This window comes from Mixophyes fleayi, chromosome 3, assembly GCF_038048845.1.
Source record: "Mixophyes fleayi isolate aMixFle1 chromosome 3, aMixFle1.hap1, whole genome shotgun sequence".
Classification (NCBI taxonomy): domain Eukaryota; kingdom Metazoa; phylum Chordata; class Amphibia; order Anura; family Limnodynastidae; genus Mixophyes; species Mixophyes fleayi.
The window spans coordinates 156,573,120-156,589,222 of record NC_134404.1 but is presented as its reverse complement, the minus strand read 5'-3'; the positions used below and the strand labels follow the sequence as shown (position 1 = coordinate 156,589,222).

Sequence of the window (16,103 nt, the reverse complement as noted above, 5' to 3'; positions counted from 1 at the left end):
TCCTCATACTGTCTGTTCCAGACACCGTAAAGATCCTAATTATATGCTGATCAGAATCAGCAAAGGTTTGGGCCCAGCAGAATCACAACACAATCATCAGTAGATCAATTGTTAGTATAAAGGTCTAATAATTTTTTTAAAAGGCAGACTCTTAATCTTGTAGCTTGTTCCCCTTGTTATGACATGTTTTATGGTGTACTGGCTGGTACTAAAACTGTTACTAAAAATGTATTTTTGAACAGGTATGGCAGTTTCTGTAATGAGGAAAAAACCGTCAAGTCCTGCCGTAACTCTTACTGTTGCAAATAAGCCTACAGATATCTTAGTGGATCTAGTGCTTGCATTAGAAATCAGGCAGCGGTGGCCTGACAAGGCAAGAGGCGGAATGAATATTGACGACTGGCTAGGCACGAAGGTCAAAAGAAATTTCACATTTCAGTCATTCTATATGGTGCCTAAGCAAGCAGACAAGGAGCAGAGAGCCAAAGGTAAAATCATGATTTGTCTATGTACATTACTTTTCTACGATAATATAGTGCAGATATAATTGTTCATGCAGTTAAACTGAGGTGGAAAGAGGAATGAGTGACTTATGTGGAGGATTATGAGCTGTTCAGTAAATTAAGTTTTAAATCTTCTCAATTAACCATTCCCAGGCCCTCCCAGCCTACATTCTTTTATTTGTGATATTTGTTAACCATGACACACAACTATCACTTTGGACTTCGATAAAATATAAATAAGTCTCTTATCGTCTATTTTTGAGAAATACCACAAAGGAGAACAGAAAAGTTTCACCATGGCATCAGTTGGACACTATGAATGAATACATATAGGTTTATCCATTATATCTATTTGTTATCCATTATAAATATAATGGCTAAGTTTTATAGAGGAAACAGCAATAGGCATGTACCAAAGGGAAATATAGCAACATGTATAGCATTTGATTATAGTGGCTCTTCTTTGTACAATCATTTTACCTAGAATTGAGATTAGGTCCCAAGTCTATCTTTTTTCATCCTGTAAAACATTTTTTGTTCTTCAGCTCTTCATTGCTTGTCTACATAATGAAATTAAATAGCTTGTTTGCATCAACTACGTTGAATCAAATACTGTTGAATTGGGGTGTTGTCTGCCTTCTCTGGATCAACACAAATTGATTTTATAAAATGTTAAGCGTGATGGACCTTATTTTTAACTTCGCTAAGTCTTATATATGAATGCTTGGTGCCTTATCTGGATGATTATGCTTTATAACCAGAGTATAAGGTGAAAGTAAAAGACAAAGATTCCAGGGGTTTGGGTGGGGGGGGGGGTGGGGGGTTGGTAGGTTTGCAAATGTAAAACGAATAGTATAATAGGTAAATGTCGGAACTATCACAGGAGCAACAGCATTTGGTTAAGAGGTTCAGTTATTGTTCAGACCAAACGCCACATTGGTGAATACCTTTTATTTTATACATTCAATCATGTTCAAAGGCAATTAGAATACACATGCCAGCATTGAAAGAGATTGTGATTAGCCCCAAATAAAGATCATCTGTTGCTGAACGCATACGCGTTCCAGATGCCGCTGGAGGAAGCTGCTTGGCCGCAGCTACACTGATCGCTCGTCCAGCGCTATAAGCACCATCCGCCAATCAGCCCCTACCCACCCAACAACGCAAGAGCTGTCCAGACCCCCCACCAGGAAGGACAGTATTATCTTATAACTGCTCTTATAAGAGCATTTGAGCTTATAAACACCCGAACAGCAAACCCACACACTATATTACATTATACACATAGCACCCGATCCTACTTACTCACCGATACACATAGATACACCAATACCACATATACCACTCAGATCATTACTTCCACATTTCCCACCCAGGCAGGCCCTGCTCTAGACATTTAACACACTATCCTAACCACATATACCATATATCTTCCACCACCTACTACTGGAAGGTAAGAGCAAAAAATTTGAGCTATAAACTTCTAGCCAGCAGCCACAACTGCGAGCTATAAACACTGAGCTATACATAGGGCTATAAGCAACCCTGCCCGTATTAACCCCCAGTGCTATATGCTATAAACTTACATCAGGATCACCACCACAACAGTATACACTGTGTCACGGTTTGGTATTCTGGACTCTTGGATCCACCCAGCAGATGTTACCCCTAGCAGGGCGCGGAGTCTAACGAATGGTTTTCAACAGCGGTCACCGCAAGGTGACTTGGGCTTAGCGGACTTCACCCGCAGGTCGCAGTCCCTACCAGGGTGTTGGGCAGGATCCTGGGGGAGTGATAGTAACTGGTGTGGGGTAGGCACACTGGTAATGTCAGTTCTATACCCAGACAGCGAATAGACAACAGATGCAGGATAAACGTACAATCAGCGATATAATGATGATTGGATGATCACAGAACAGTCTTGGTATATTGGCACAAGGAACATAGGAACAGGGTGAACAGTGCCACCGGCAATGTAGTATGAGTGAATACAATATAGCGGTATAATCAGTGTATTCAAATATAGCAATAGCATGAACAGTCCAGCAACAAAGTGGAGATGGTAATGCAGCAGGTATATGAGACCACAATGAGGCAGCACGATACAGGAGGTACAAGTAACAGTCCAGCCAGCAAGGTAATCACAGTAGATGCAGTCAAAGTGGAATATCCCGTTATGCCATTATATGCAGAGATAGGAACAGTTCAGCCAGCAGGATGAGATAAGAACAAGCAGCTTTGATGATACGACCTGTAACCACTGAGCCACCGAGACAAATGTGGAGTAGATAATCTTGAGTGGTGCAGTCCGTGGAGGGGTAACACAGTAGAGTTATATGTGACTTGAGCAGCACGGCCCGTGTAGTAGCAGCACAACGAAGATAAGTGTAGCTTAAGCAATCCAGCCCGTGGAACAGCAACACAGCAGAGGCACTGACGATCCAGGTGAGAGGACACAGAATAGGTAGGAACCTAATCAGACAGGTAACTTGATCAACAGGCCCAGAGGAAAGGGAGGAGGTGCCTTTTCAAGTTTAGAGCCAGAACCAGGAACCAATAGGTATCTTGCCAGCAACAGTCAGGTACTCAGTCTGCACATGTGCAGATCAAGACTAAGGGTTTGAGGTCTGCTAATGAGGCACAGGTGAGTGTCTTAGTCTTTGTTTATGGAAGCCGAATAAGCGCCGTGTGACACACTGCATTAGAGCTATAAACAAAGCAAAAGAGCTATAGAGCAAAAAATGGCAAAATAAGCTATAATCAACTTCCATATCAACAGCATTTAAGTATATTAGCTGTACCGTGTATACTGTTCTCTCCCACTCCCCCCTCTCTTCTACCCTCCCACATCCCTATTTATCTCCATCCCAGGTTGCGCCACGGCAGAAACAACAAAACAACCAAAAAGCACGGGGACTGGAATGCACGGATCATCCAAAACGGCAGCAACAACCCTCAAGACACGCAAATCAAGCGCAGACGTCCAAGGTAAGCTCCCTAAAAAGAGTGTCAGCCACCTACTCCTTTACATCACCTTAATTTTTACATAACAAACACCTGCAAATTCAATAAGGGTTTGTAGACTTTTAATATTCACTGTAAAAATTGTATTATAGCATAGTCTACACATTATAAGGTATAATAAAAATAAATGGTTTGAATGTGTGTCATTGAAAATAGTTACCTTTTAAAGAAATTACTTTTATATCTGTCACAGGCATTACCACATGCTGTTATATTTACCATTTAAGGTTGTGATTTTTTTTCTTTTTCAGATACATGGCGAATTTCATTTTCTCACATTGAAAAGGAGATATTAATTAATCACGGACGCTCAAAAACATGTTGTGAATCTGGAGGGGAGAAGTGTTGCAGGTTAGTGTACCATATCTGTAGACATATAAAAGATGGACACAACTTTATTATTAAACATTGTTTTAGCTAATTTCAGTGGATCTAAGTATACACTGTAGGACTGTCCCGGTTTGTGGATCTCAAAAAGGGTGGAGCTTGCCATAGGAGGTTCTTCATTATGTATGCATGGTTGTGTTGGTTAATAGTGGAGTTTTTTTTTTCCCCCAATTTTTTCTGGATAAATATTGGAAGATATGATAAATATATATGAATACGTACATAGTTTTGGGATTTATTCTCTGGAAACTGGTTATCCAGAAAGTTCCAAACAGAAAAAAGTAAACAGAAACTCTATAGTCCCAGTCATATAATCATAACATATATGTGACTTAGTGGTGAATTAAAATAATTGAAGGCCATGTGCTGTACATATGCCATAGACTCCCACCCTACATGCTAGCATCAACTACATTTGAAACACAACTATACAGTTCACCTCCCCCTGCAGATGTGTGGCACACTGCATAATGGATGTTAGTTGATTAGAGATTTATGTGGTTCTACCGCACTCACTACTCTCCTCATACTGGCTCATATTATGCCCACCCCCACTTTCCTTTGTCATGCATTAAGTCCCCCAACCACTCCTCACACATATCACGTATACTCCCCCACCTTTGTAACATATGAACCCATTCTCCATTCTATTGTCACATATTGTCTCCTCCACTGGATACCATAGCAGGGAAAGACCTGCTGACATGTCTGATGGAAGAGTGAAGGCCCACACCCGGATGCCTCCTCCCACCACATACAACACCATAATTCCAGGACGGGCAAAAAAGAAAATGAAATAGGCTGCGTAGGGTCTATTAAGAGATGAGTAATTGTTTTAATTAAATGTATTTGATGTATGGTCTTGTACAGATAACATTATACACTGAATGGCCAAAAGTATGTGGACACCCAAACATCGCATCATTATGTGTTCATCTCATTCCAAAACCTTGAACATTAATATGGAGTTGCCCCACCCCCCCCCCCCCCTTTCCTGCTACAACAACTTCCACTTTTCTGGGAAAGTTTTTCACTAGATTTGGGAACATGGCTGCGGGATTCCATCTATTCATTTATAAGAGCATTAGTGAGGTTTTCTATGAGGTTGAGGTCAGGGCTCTGTGCATGCCAATCAAGTTCTAACATTCCAAACTCATGAAACCATTGTTTGATGGATCTTGCTCAGTACGCAGGGGCATTGTCATGCTGAAACAGGAAACTGTCTTCCCCAAACTGTTGCCACAAAATTGGAAGTATACAATATTATCTAGAATGTAATTGTAGGCTGTAGCATTAAGATTTACTTTTACTGGAAGGCCAAACCATGAAAAACAGCCCCAGGCCATATTCCTATTCCACTAACCTTTTCAATTGGTAAGCATTCAGGTAGGAAGTGTTTTCGTAGCATCCACCAATCCTAGAATTGTCTATCAGACAGCCAGATGGAGAAGCATGATTTGTCACTCCAGAGAATGCAAATCGAATTAACGAATACTCTCTCATAAGTGCTCCTACATGGATGCTTCTGGAACCCCACCACTATTCCTAAGATAAAATTTTTACATTTTTTAAATGGAATAACTACTGACGCTTCCACTTCTGAACCATATAGCAAAAGAATAATAAATAAACAACTTATCATTGATTGGCAGAAAGTCCAAAATGACAGGAAGTACATTTTTTTTTTTTATAAAAGTCACTTGAGAATGTTCCCACTTGATTAACATCCAAGCTTGAAAACTATTGTGATTAGATCCATATGTCAGTGTCTAAATGTGTACATAAAGGAAAAGAAAAACATAATAAATGTAAACAACAGTGAACAATAAAAATAATATGCTCTTTTTTGCTTTTAGTGATCACACTCAGGTGCTATTACATGCACAAGAAACATAATTTTCGTGAATTCTGTGTTTTATACACAAGAACATACATGCACAAGAAACATAATTTTCGTGAATTCTGTGTTTTATACACAAGAACATTTAGCAAATAAAAGAGAACATACAATTAATATGTTCGTTCAAAAATGTGTTTCAACAAGAAGTGCCTCAGAATAATTATCAAAAACAACATAGTGTAATACGTTTCAAATATAATTGAAATCGTGTGTGTTAATAAGTTTTGCTCACATTTATAGAGAGCAATATTTGCCTTTCATATCTAGGGTGGGGAATTTTTCTTCCAGCAGTGACTTCAGAATTTCTCCTGATTCTCTCCAAGTAGATGTTCTGAAGATTCCAATCCAAATACTCAATAGTGCCTAAAGAAACAAACAGTTACATAGTGCTATAATGTAGAGAAATCTGTATACAAACAGTCTTATGTAGAATCTATGAATTGCCCTTCACACAAATATAAGTCTCTTCTTCTTTAGAGATCCCAAATGGATTCTTAATCCATTTAAAACAGATTTTCTTTCCTCTATGATTCATCATAAATTGAAAGAAAAAAAGAAGACAAAACTTCTCTAGTGTATTACTTTAATTAAAAACGGTATTAAAAACATGGTCAATATTACACTCAGAAAAACATATATCTCATAAAAGTTTATCCTCACAAGTAATGTAAATCTCCTATCCGAAAAAGCAGCTTTTTACACATCTGTTCTTACGTTGCAAAGCTGATTTTAATGTCCCGTGCAAATATAGGAGTTTTCCTCCTCAGCACAAGTAGTTATTCCATTTAAAAATTTGTTTCCAGAGAATGTGTTTCCACTGCTCCAGGGTCCGCTGTGCTTTACACCACTGCAGTTGACGTTTAACACTGCACATGGTGATATGAGGCTTGTTTGCCACTGTTCAGCCATGGAAACCAAATCCATGAACTTCCAACAAACAGTTCTTGTGTTGATGTTTGAAACTCGGTAGTGAATGTTGCAGCCAAGTATGGACGATTTTTCTCAATACGCACTTCAGCATTCGGCGGTTCTGTCCTCTGAGGTTGTGTGGCCTACTACTTTGTGGCTGAGTTTTTGCTCCTAGACGTTTCTACTTCACAATAACAGCACATACAGTTGACAGCTCTAGCAAGGCAGATATTTTACAAATTAATTTGTTGGAAAATCCTATCACAGTGGAATATTTAAAGTCACTGAGCTCTTTAGTACTACCCATTCTACAGCTGTTTGATTATGGAAATTGCAGGGCTGTATCCTGTCACACGTCGTGGGTTTAGTCACACTTATCACATCTGTCAGTGTTCTCTCACGGCCATCTGGGCCTTTCCTGGCCGTCTGCGGCATTCCTAGACACTGTATTACCATTTGTTGAGAGTCGCTTTTATAGTAAGTCTGTATTTGTTCCATGCCAGGATTCTACTCATCGTCATATTAAGGTCATTGTCACTACTGTCAGAATTATCTCCTTCGGAAAAACCTACTCCACCCTGCATTTGTGCATATAAATACATGGTCAATGGTCATTTACAAATGTCACAAAACTCCTTTTTTCTCTTTCATTCAATTGGGGTAAACTGCATTTGGGGTATAGAGCCTCAACCTGAATTTTGGCACTTAATTTGAAGTCTGAGCAAAGTCTGAAAATTTCTCCTCTCATGGAATTCCAAATTCAATTAAGTGCCCAAAGAGTTGGACGCTTCTGTACCACGGCTACCTCAGTGTCACACCTGTTCCCGCTGACAGCTCTCTCCGTCCCGGCCGCCGCCATCTTTATTTTGGCTCAGCGCATGCGCAGACCCCATCTATCAATTCCTTCTGCTCCCTTCCTATTTGCTAATGTATTTTGGCTCCAAAATGCAAAAGGCACCTCCTCCTGATGTTTGATGTTTTCTTTTAGTTACCTCTCAGGTGCTAGACGTGGCTCCTTTCTCTCCTGCTATGTTTTCTCCCTTCTGGTGGATTGCTTCTCTTTCAACCTGTTGTCCGCAGAGCTGACACTCTACAGAGAATTTGCCCGCATTCCAGCGGTAAGCTGTTGTCTGCAGAGCTGACACTCTACAGAGTATTTCACCGCCATTCCAGTGGTAACCTGTTGTCCACAGAACTGACGCTCTAAAGAGTATCTCGCCTCCATTACAGTGGTAACCTGCTGACTGCAGAGCTGACACTCCACAGTGTACTCACCGCCATTCCAGCGGTAACCTGTTGTCTGCAGAGCTGACACTCCACAGTGTACTCACCGCCATTCCAGTGGTAACCTGTTGTCCGCAGAACTGACGCTCTAAAGAGTATCTCACCTCCATTCCAGTGGTAACCTGCTGACTGCAGAGCTGACACTCCACAGTGTACTCACCGCCATTCCAGCGGTAACCTGTTGTCTGCAGAGCTGAAACTCTACAGAGTATTTCACCGCCATTCCAGTGGTAACCTGCTGACTGCAGAGCTGACACTCCACAGTGTACTCACTGCCATTCCAGCGGTAACCTGTTGTCTGCAGAGCTGACACTCTACAGAGTATTTCACCGCCATTCCAGTGGTAACCTGCTGACTGCAGAGCTGACACTCCACAGTGTACTCACCGCCATTCCAGTGGTAACCTGTTGTCCGCAGAACTGAAGCTCTAAAGAGTATCTCAGCTCCATTCCTCCAGTGGTAACCTGCCGACCTCTACTTCTCCTCTCCTCGTGTTGTCCACCATTGGTGACCATCTCTGCATATTCCCCTAAAGATTTCGCCTGGTACTCTTAGAAAGGGCCGCGACCTGTGAGACAGACGCAGCAAAGACCAAACCGCCTTGTGGCGGTTCCTGGTGAAAACCGTCTCGCCGTTAGACTCCAGGCCTTACTTGAGTAGTGCTATTCTAGGCAAACCAAAGGATCCATTACTTAACCGTGACGCTCAGATTTTAATTTTATTTTATGCTTTTGTTTGACTTCTCACCTGCTTCAGCAGCTTCAGTATAGTAAAGGACAGTGAAGCATTGAGCGTGCTAAGGTGGTGCCATACTGGAAATGAAGGATGGCCTCCGGATGGCACAATTGGGCATTGCAGAGCATAAACTGGACTGCACTTTGGAGGAGCGACTAGAAATGAGTTACTTCTCTCCCAACTGGGAGAGAGGAGATGAAAGCAGCAGTCAGCCCCCGGCAACCGAGGTCTGCACGGAGGAAGAGGGTGCAGGGCCTTAAGGCGGTTCAGCCCCGCACTAGGAATGGACTGGCCTTTATGGTTGCCAGTCCTCCTGTATAGTTTCCTTGTCTGTACTGGGCCCTATGGGCCCTAGGTTTTGGGGGGGGGGGGACCTAATCCCCTGAAGCCAGCACCTCCACCAGAATTCACAGACTGTCAGCCACAGGCTTTCTGTCTAACACAGATCTCCTTCTATATGCCCTGCAAGGAAGTAGTAGAGTGGGAAGTTCTGCATTTTTCTAAATGGGTTAGTTACCCAGTTTTAACAGAGGACATGTCTGTCTTTGTAGGTACACTCTCTCTTGTCTAGATGGTGCACAACAGCTGTCCCTTTATCTAATCCTTGTTTGTCATGTCAAAAAAGGGAGTAGGGGGCACACTGGTTATGTTTTTTACTTGTTTAAAATGTCAAGCTAACTTGCCTAACTGATGTTCTGATGTATACCCCTGTTGAGCAATGTATGCCTGGGTGAGGGGATGCGGCACTGTTGGGATGGCAGAACCAGCCTGGGCTGAATCTTTGGCTCAATCTATTGCTGAGCTTTCACAGCTCACAACATTTCCCAGACTGTGAGCAAGGTTATTCTGCCTTTCACTTGCCAGGCTAAGGCCTCATGAAATAACCCTTTTTTATCAGAGGCCATCAGAGAATGTTTAGTCAGGGATCTTTGTGCCCTAGAGCAACATCAATGGAGGAATCAGCTTTGGTACAGAGTCTGACAAAATTGGTGCAGGACCGGGTATTATTATTATCATCCTTAGAATGAGTCCACATCATCCGCAAAGCTTGTAAGCACCAGATTACCACTGTGTTCATTTCCGGGATGGGTCAGACTATCAGGTGGAAGGTGAAGTGGTTGAGGATTTGGACTTTGTGGATCCCTCAGGTTTAGATGAGGATTTATCTATACAGGTATAGGAGACTTAATGCAAGCCGTGTGGCAGGAGCTTAACATTCAAGAGTATGAGGAGCCAGAGGCTCCTGTCATTTCACTAGAATACAACAGTAGTGCAATAAAGGGACCACGGTACCCTTTATAAATGTTATGTGTCAGATTTAATACATAAGATATAAACCAATGATGAAAATGACATATCAAAATTGCAATAAGAGTGATCACTCCAAAATCAATAACATTATAAAAACCCATAAACCAAAGGCATAAAAATTGTAAATACATCAAGCATCGGTATAGAAATGGGCACAAAGGGAAATTCCCATAAATGTTTACAATAGAAGCAGATGTATAGCTATGAGGCAAATTATGTAAATGAACACAAATGCATCAAAAGATGTTCCCATGATTATTTTCAGTGGGAGCCAATAAGATTTGTTTATGCAGTGCTAGTCACAAACCTATTGGAAGATTCCCCTAAGGAAAAGTTATTGCACAATATTAATAAGACTAAATCCAATAGTCCCAATTATGGTAGTGTCCGGCATCCAGGTGAAATGATGAAGAGTTCCTGGTTTTAAGACTCTAGGATGGTATAGTGCCAATAATAACGATAACAAGTGGTAAATGTAATCGTCATGACAAAAGGTTCCGTTTGTTGAGGGAGAGTTACCCTGCCCTTTAGCCAATGCCCCGATTCTTCGGTTCACAGATGTCCTCTCACATTACGTCCACGCGCCATCTCCTCCTTCCAAACGTCGGTATACTGTCCACCAATGTATTGTTTTAAGATGCGCATACGTCTATATGAAAAGTCTGCCGCAACTTAATAGTTGGGTCATGGGTAGACGGACCCAAATATAAAAGTTGCTGGCATCAGTAAATATGTATCCTATGCGTTTTGCCCCATAGGGGCTTCCTCAGGGATGATTTGGAAACAAATACTGTCATTTCACTGTTTAAAAGGAGAAACAGTTCATTTATTTTCCTTCTTCTACTTTTTGAAACTTGGACCAAACTGGACAGAAAGTTCCAGGGTTCTTGCAGAATGCACACCCTAGGAAGGATATTGAGAACCCTACCCCTACAGAGGTGCATGCCCCAATAGCGCTCTTGTGAAAGACCACAAATATTACAATTTAAAATGCAGTGTCTCTTAAAGATGGCACAGATTGTTAATGCAAACCATTTTATAGACTATATATGTTTCTGCAGGGGCCTCTTTTAGACCAAACTGCTTTCTGAAGGCCTGCAGTCTGGTAAGCCAAGGTCTATATTGTTGACAATGGTAGAACACAGAGAGGAGTCAAAGTATCTGGACAATGTGGGTTTGATGCAGGTCTCATTAGGGGTAGGATTTCAGTTTCAGTTGTCACAGTGTACAGTCTTGCATAGGGCCTGGGGAACAGGATTTGAGTCTAAGAGGACTCTTGTGTCCCTACCTTTTGTGAGTAATGTCTTGTTTGGTCCTGTATTGGTTAAAATTATTAGCCAGGCCACTGGCAAAAATAGTTATTTTCCACCCACTAATACTCCCAGGTCTAGAGGTCCTAAGTTTCGGTCCTTAAGTAGTTTTCATGCTAAAACTAGGAATCCTAATGCCAGACGGCAATCCTCCGTTCAGCATTAAAGAAAACAAAGTGGTAAACGGACTTTGTTAACTAAGGAACCAGCTTCCAAATGCTCAGATAAACAGTAAACATGATGGGCAAACTGCCCACCAAGGAGCACTTGCAGTGGGAACCCATCAATTTCACTTCTGGGATCAGTCCTTCAGTTTCACTTCAGATGCTTGGTTTCCTGTGTGAGAGGAATTATAAATCAGGGTTACATCACAGATCTCCTTTAGTCCCTACTCAAACGGTTTTTCACTACTGGTCTACCTGGGAACAAAACAAAGAGACTTGCTCTGAGGAAGGCCCATCAATCTCTAATCACCTCGGTGGTGGTCAGTCCTGTCCCAGAAGATGAGAAGCGGTCGGGTTTATATTTAAAACTGTTTGGTCCAAAAGCCAGATGGATCTTTTTAGCCTTTTTGAACCTGAAATCCCTAAACACCCAGCATCAGGGGGTCTGTCATAAATGGCATGGAGGAGAATAAGTTCATGATCTCCATGGAAATGAGGGAAGCATACTTGCATGTCTCATTGTGGAAAGGTCATACATACCTTCTTAGATTTGCAGTCCAGTCGCATCATTATAAATTTCAGGCACTATCTTTCGCCTTGGCAACTGCAGCAAGAGTTACAAAGATCATTCAATTATGTCTGCTCTTCTGAGATCAATGAGGGTGTCTATCATCCGTTACCTGAATGACCTATTAGCCAAGGCAGGATTCTCATCTTTACTACAGGCATTTGTACGATCGATGGCCCGGAACCTTTGGAAAACCATGGATGAATCATCAATTTCCAAAATTGCAACCTAATTCCTGCCCAGCAAATTATTTTTCTATGGCTGCTGTTAAATACCAGGCAGCATAAGCTATTGTTGCTGGATAGCAAGATTCTCCCAGTACAAAGACTAATAACCTCTCTATTGGCTCTCAGACAGACTGTGGGTTGTTTTGCATGAGGGTGTTAGGAAAGATGGTCAGAAACTTTGAGATGGTGCATTTTTCACTGTTCCACTTTAGGGTGTTCCAGAGCAAGCTGATTTCAAAATGGAACAAGCCAGAACATCACTTGACTAGCCAGTTCATCAGACTAACAAAGGGCATGTAAGTTGCTCCTCTGGTAGTTCAAGGTAGACAATCCGAAGAAGAAACATCTCTTTGGGACTGAACAATTGTCACAACAGATGCTAGTTGCTCTTCACTGTCATATTCAGGGCCTTCAGACTTCAGAAGTGTCAAAGCTCCCTGTCACGATCCAGCACTCAACTGACCCTGCGTGACATGTGTGATAAAGGGTTAATGTAAAACAACCACCTAGTTCATTTAAAAATGATTAAAACTCTCCTTGTCTATCTCACACGCTACCATTTGCTTTAGCAATCATGCTACCACCAAGGCTTTGGTTCAAGAGCTGACACGCGTACTCAGGAAGCCAGAGACATGAACTTATTAAGTGTGGTTTAATATGGAGAATAAATCCACAAAGCTTAAGATACAAAAACATTCTGAAGGCATTGTTGGTAGAAGTCACAACCTTTTCCTCCGGTAGCAATGTTTCTGTGGGTTTTAAATAAGGCAAAAGGAGAGGGCATTCAGGTGATTCTGGTGGCACCAGACTGGCCAAGAAGGTTGTGGTTCATGGATATTGTCAACATGTGTGGCCATCGTGGCATCTTCCTCCAAGACAGGACCTATTAAATCGGGTATCATTTCATCATCAAGGTTTAGTGTAGCAGGCTTTAACAGCACGGATATTGAAGCCATGATTCTCAAAGTTTCTCTTGAAGTGTGGTCAGGGCTCAAAAGTCTGTTTCAGACAAAAGTTATCATAGGGTCTGAAAACCTTATTTTTTATATTTCCTGGTGCAAGAGGAAAAATTCCCCACCTCTTCTTTTCTTTTAAAGGGAGGCAAATTGAAATTGTAATGGCAGATTTATAGTTGGGGTAGAGCATGTCCTAACTTTAAATTTCAGTGTAAAAATAAAGCTATCAAGTATTTGTGTGCTATATGATAAAACAGCCAGTATGTAACTTACCTGCATAATAATAAACTAATATGCACCCCTTACATTGTAACATGGTTTTGTGAAAGAGAAAACTCAATTTTTTGCCTTACTTTCCTTAATGAATCAGGCCCATGATCTCTTAGTCCTTTATGACGCCCCCACTAGGGGTTGGCCTGCGTCAAAGCAAACGGTTGCTTCAGTAATCCATCAGGCTTACATTGGGGCAGGAAAAACTGTTCCACAGAATGTGATAACTCATTTTACCTAATGAGTATATTAGGTAATATAATATATATTATATTATATTATATTATATTACCTTGAGCAATACAGCACAGAGCCTTGGCTGACCAACTGTGTTGGACAACCACCTGGCCCTCAATACATATATCTGAAAAGTTTTACAGGTTTAATGTTTTTGTGTCCAAAGATGTTTCGTGTTAGTACCACTACTGCTAGGCATTTTGACCTATAGGTACAGCATTGGGATGTCCCCAAGCTGCAGTGTTCCTCAATTGGATGAAAGGAAAACAGTATTTTTGTACTTATGTTAAATCCTTTTACCTGGTTCCATTGGGGAACACTGCACTACTTTAAGCTTTTGCTCTTCTGTTTACAATGTCTAGGCTTAAAGTTTTTTTAGAAGGTTTCTTGTTGTTTTGTTCATCTATATTCTGTCCTGCAGGGCTTGGTTAGTTAATAACTGGAATTCCCTAAGGGGTGGGGATATAAAGGGGGAGGAGCTTTTGGACAGATTTCAAATTAAGTGTTAACCTCCTGAATGAGGCTCTATACTCCAATATACAGTGTACCCCAATGGAATCAGATAAAAGATTTAACAGAACTATAAAATCTGTCTTAACTATTATGGTAATGGTCATATATTTTTTGTGACTGGGACATATGTAGATGAGAAAAGGGTATATAAAAGGCTGGTTAGTTGGGAAGGTTAAGTCAGAAAGAGAGATTGTAAAGAGAAGGACTATAAAGATAAGTATAATTACAGGCCTATAAATATGGTTTGATTTGTTTCACTATTGTTCAGGGTTTGTTTAATTGATATTGTATCATGCATATGAAGCATAGATATACTGTATTTAGTATGAAATGTAATACTACTGTGTATTTGTTCATTCTGTATTATTTGCACTATAAATGTATAAGTAAAAATATCTGGGGATCCATGTTTTCAACTTGGAATCATTAAATAATATGTAAATGTTTGCGGAATTTGAAATATATGTCAGGTTCTGCAAAGTTTTACAGTAGAAACGAATGGGAGCATTTTATACTAATTGTGTTTCTTGTTTTGTTCCACCTTTTTTTTATTAGGAAACAGTGCCTTAAACTGCTGAAGTATCTACTGGAACTACTTGGAAATAAAGGAATGCAAAGAAAAATGAATAATTTCTGCTCCTACCATGCTAAGACTGCATTACTGCTTCACTGTACGCAATATCCAAAAGATGAAGACTGGAAACTGGAAGATCTGGATACATGCTTTAACAGATACATTCAATTCTTTCAAAAATGTCTAAAAAATGCAGATCTTCCAAATTTTTTTATACCTTCCCTTAATCTGTTCAGTTTGATCAATGCTGATTGTAGCTGGCTTTGTAGAGAACTAGAAGAACAAATAACGGAAAATTATCCACTATTCCAGACATAGGAGAATTATTTATGTGTGTGGGTATGGTTAGGTTTGGGCTTAACTAGGAGGGGTGTCCCGTCTTAATTGTAGATCGATTTGAGATTTTCCTTCCTATATGCAAGAGAACTATATGAACTTTAGTCCATGAAATAATAGAGGTGCCTAACCCTAAAACAGAGGCTGTATGAGCTTAATCCAACTATAAGGGGAGTAGCCAGTTTAGATTGTCTGCTGATGTGAAGGACTGTTTTGTGGCCTCTCTAAATGCAGAAAATCTGATTTGCTGATTACTCCCATTAGTGCATGATTAGGGTCATTAGTTGACCAGGTACAGGAATGAGGAATTTCTGCCTAGACAATGAGTCAACCTAGGAGGACTATATGAGTACAGTTCAGGGACTAAATGTGATATTGTTCTTTAGTAGATTTTCAGGTAATGTCCAACCAAAGCCAGAAATTTTTAGACATGCCTACCTTATATGGTAGAAGTCGCCTCTTTGATTGCATTCACGTCAACCCAAGGACGAAGTGGATGGAAAAAGCTTATTTAATTTGGTAGGAACTAATTACTACCTTGTATAAATCTTATAAGCATTTCTTTAAGTGTGGAGATAAAAAAAAAATTGCTATACCCTGTCTAATTGTCATCCATGAGTCTTATTCTGGACAGGAACCCATGTCTCTTTCCTAGTCAATTTCATGCTCCATCAATGGTTTCATTTTAAAGAACCATAGCATACTATAGAGAACATACATAATAATGTTTCACATGGTGGTATAATAAAAGGGGAGAGGGGTCGAAACAGTTGCTCTCTAAGTAAGTTTGTAGAAAAAAATGCACCTGAAAATTTTCATATAGGTTAGGTGATTAAATTTCTCCCGGACAAGGAGTCTAAGGTACGCCGTGAAGCACTATCTACAAAAGAGTGGG

At 40.6% G+C, this 16,103-nt stretch overlaps 1 protein-coding gene and 1 long non-coding RNA gene across 4 annotated transcripts in view; one reads left to right on the top strand and one right to left on the bottom strand.

The window, feature by feature from the left end:
* Positions 1 to 15,826, top strand: part of LOC142144137 (cyclic GMP-AMP synthase-like) — a 39,443-nt gene extending 23,617 nt beyond the window's left edge. The window contains exons 4-7 of one of the 2 annotated variants that reach the window (XM_075202627.1): positions 243 to 488; positions 3,375 to 3,491; positions 3,779 to 3,878; positions 14,854 to 15,826. In XM_075202627.1, coding sequence (XP_075058728.1) covers positions 243 to 488; positions 3,375 to 3,491; positions 3,779 to 3,878; positions 14,854 to 15,190 — 800 coding nt within the window. In that variant the 3' untranslated portion in view covers positions 15,191 to 15,826. The remainder of the gene's footprint in view (positions 1 to 242; positions 489 to 3,374; positions 3,492 to 3,778; positions 3,879 to 14,853) is intronic. The other variant, XM_075202628.1, reaches the window with a different exon arrangement.
* The window catches only part of LOC142144139 (uncharacterized), a 181,066-nt gene that overhangs the window by 102,817 nt on the left and 62,146 nt on the right, over positions 1 to 16,103 (bottom strand). The window contains exons 2-4 of one of the 2 annotated variants that reach the window (XR_012689660.1): positions 6,047 to 6,177; positions 3,747 to 3,856; positions 2,741 to 3,210 (exon numbers count right to left, since the gene is read on the bottom strand). This is a non-coding gene — a long non-coding RNA (uncharacterized LOC142144139). Of the gene's footprint in view, positions 1 to 2,740; positions 3,211 to 3,746; positions 3,857 to 6,046; positions 6,178 to 16,103 lie in introns of those variants that run through there. The other variant, XR_012689659.1, reaches the window with a different exon arrangement.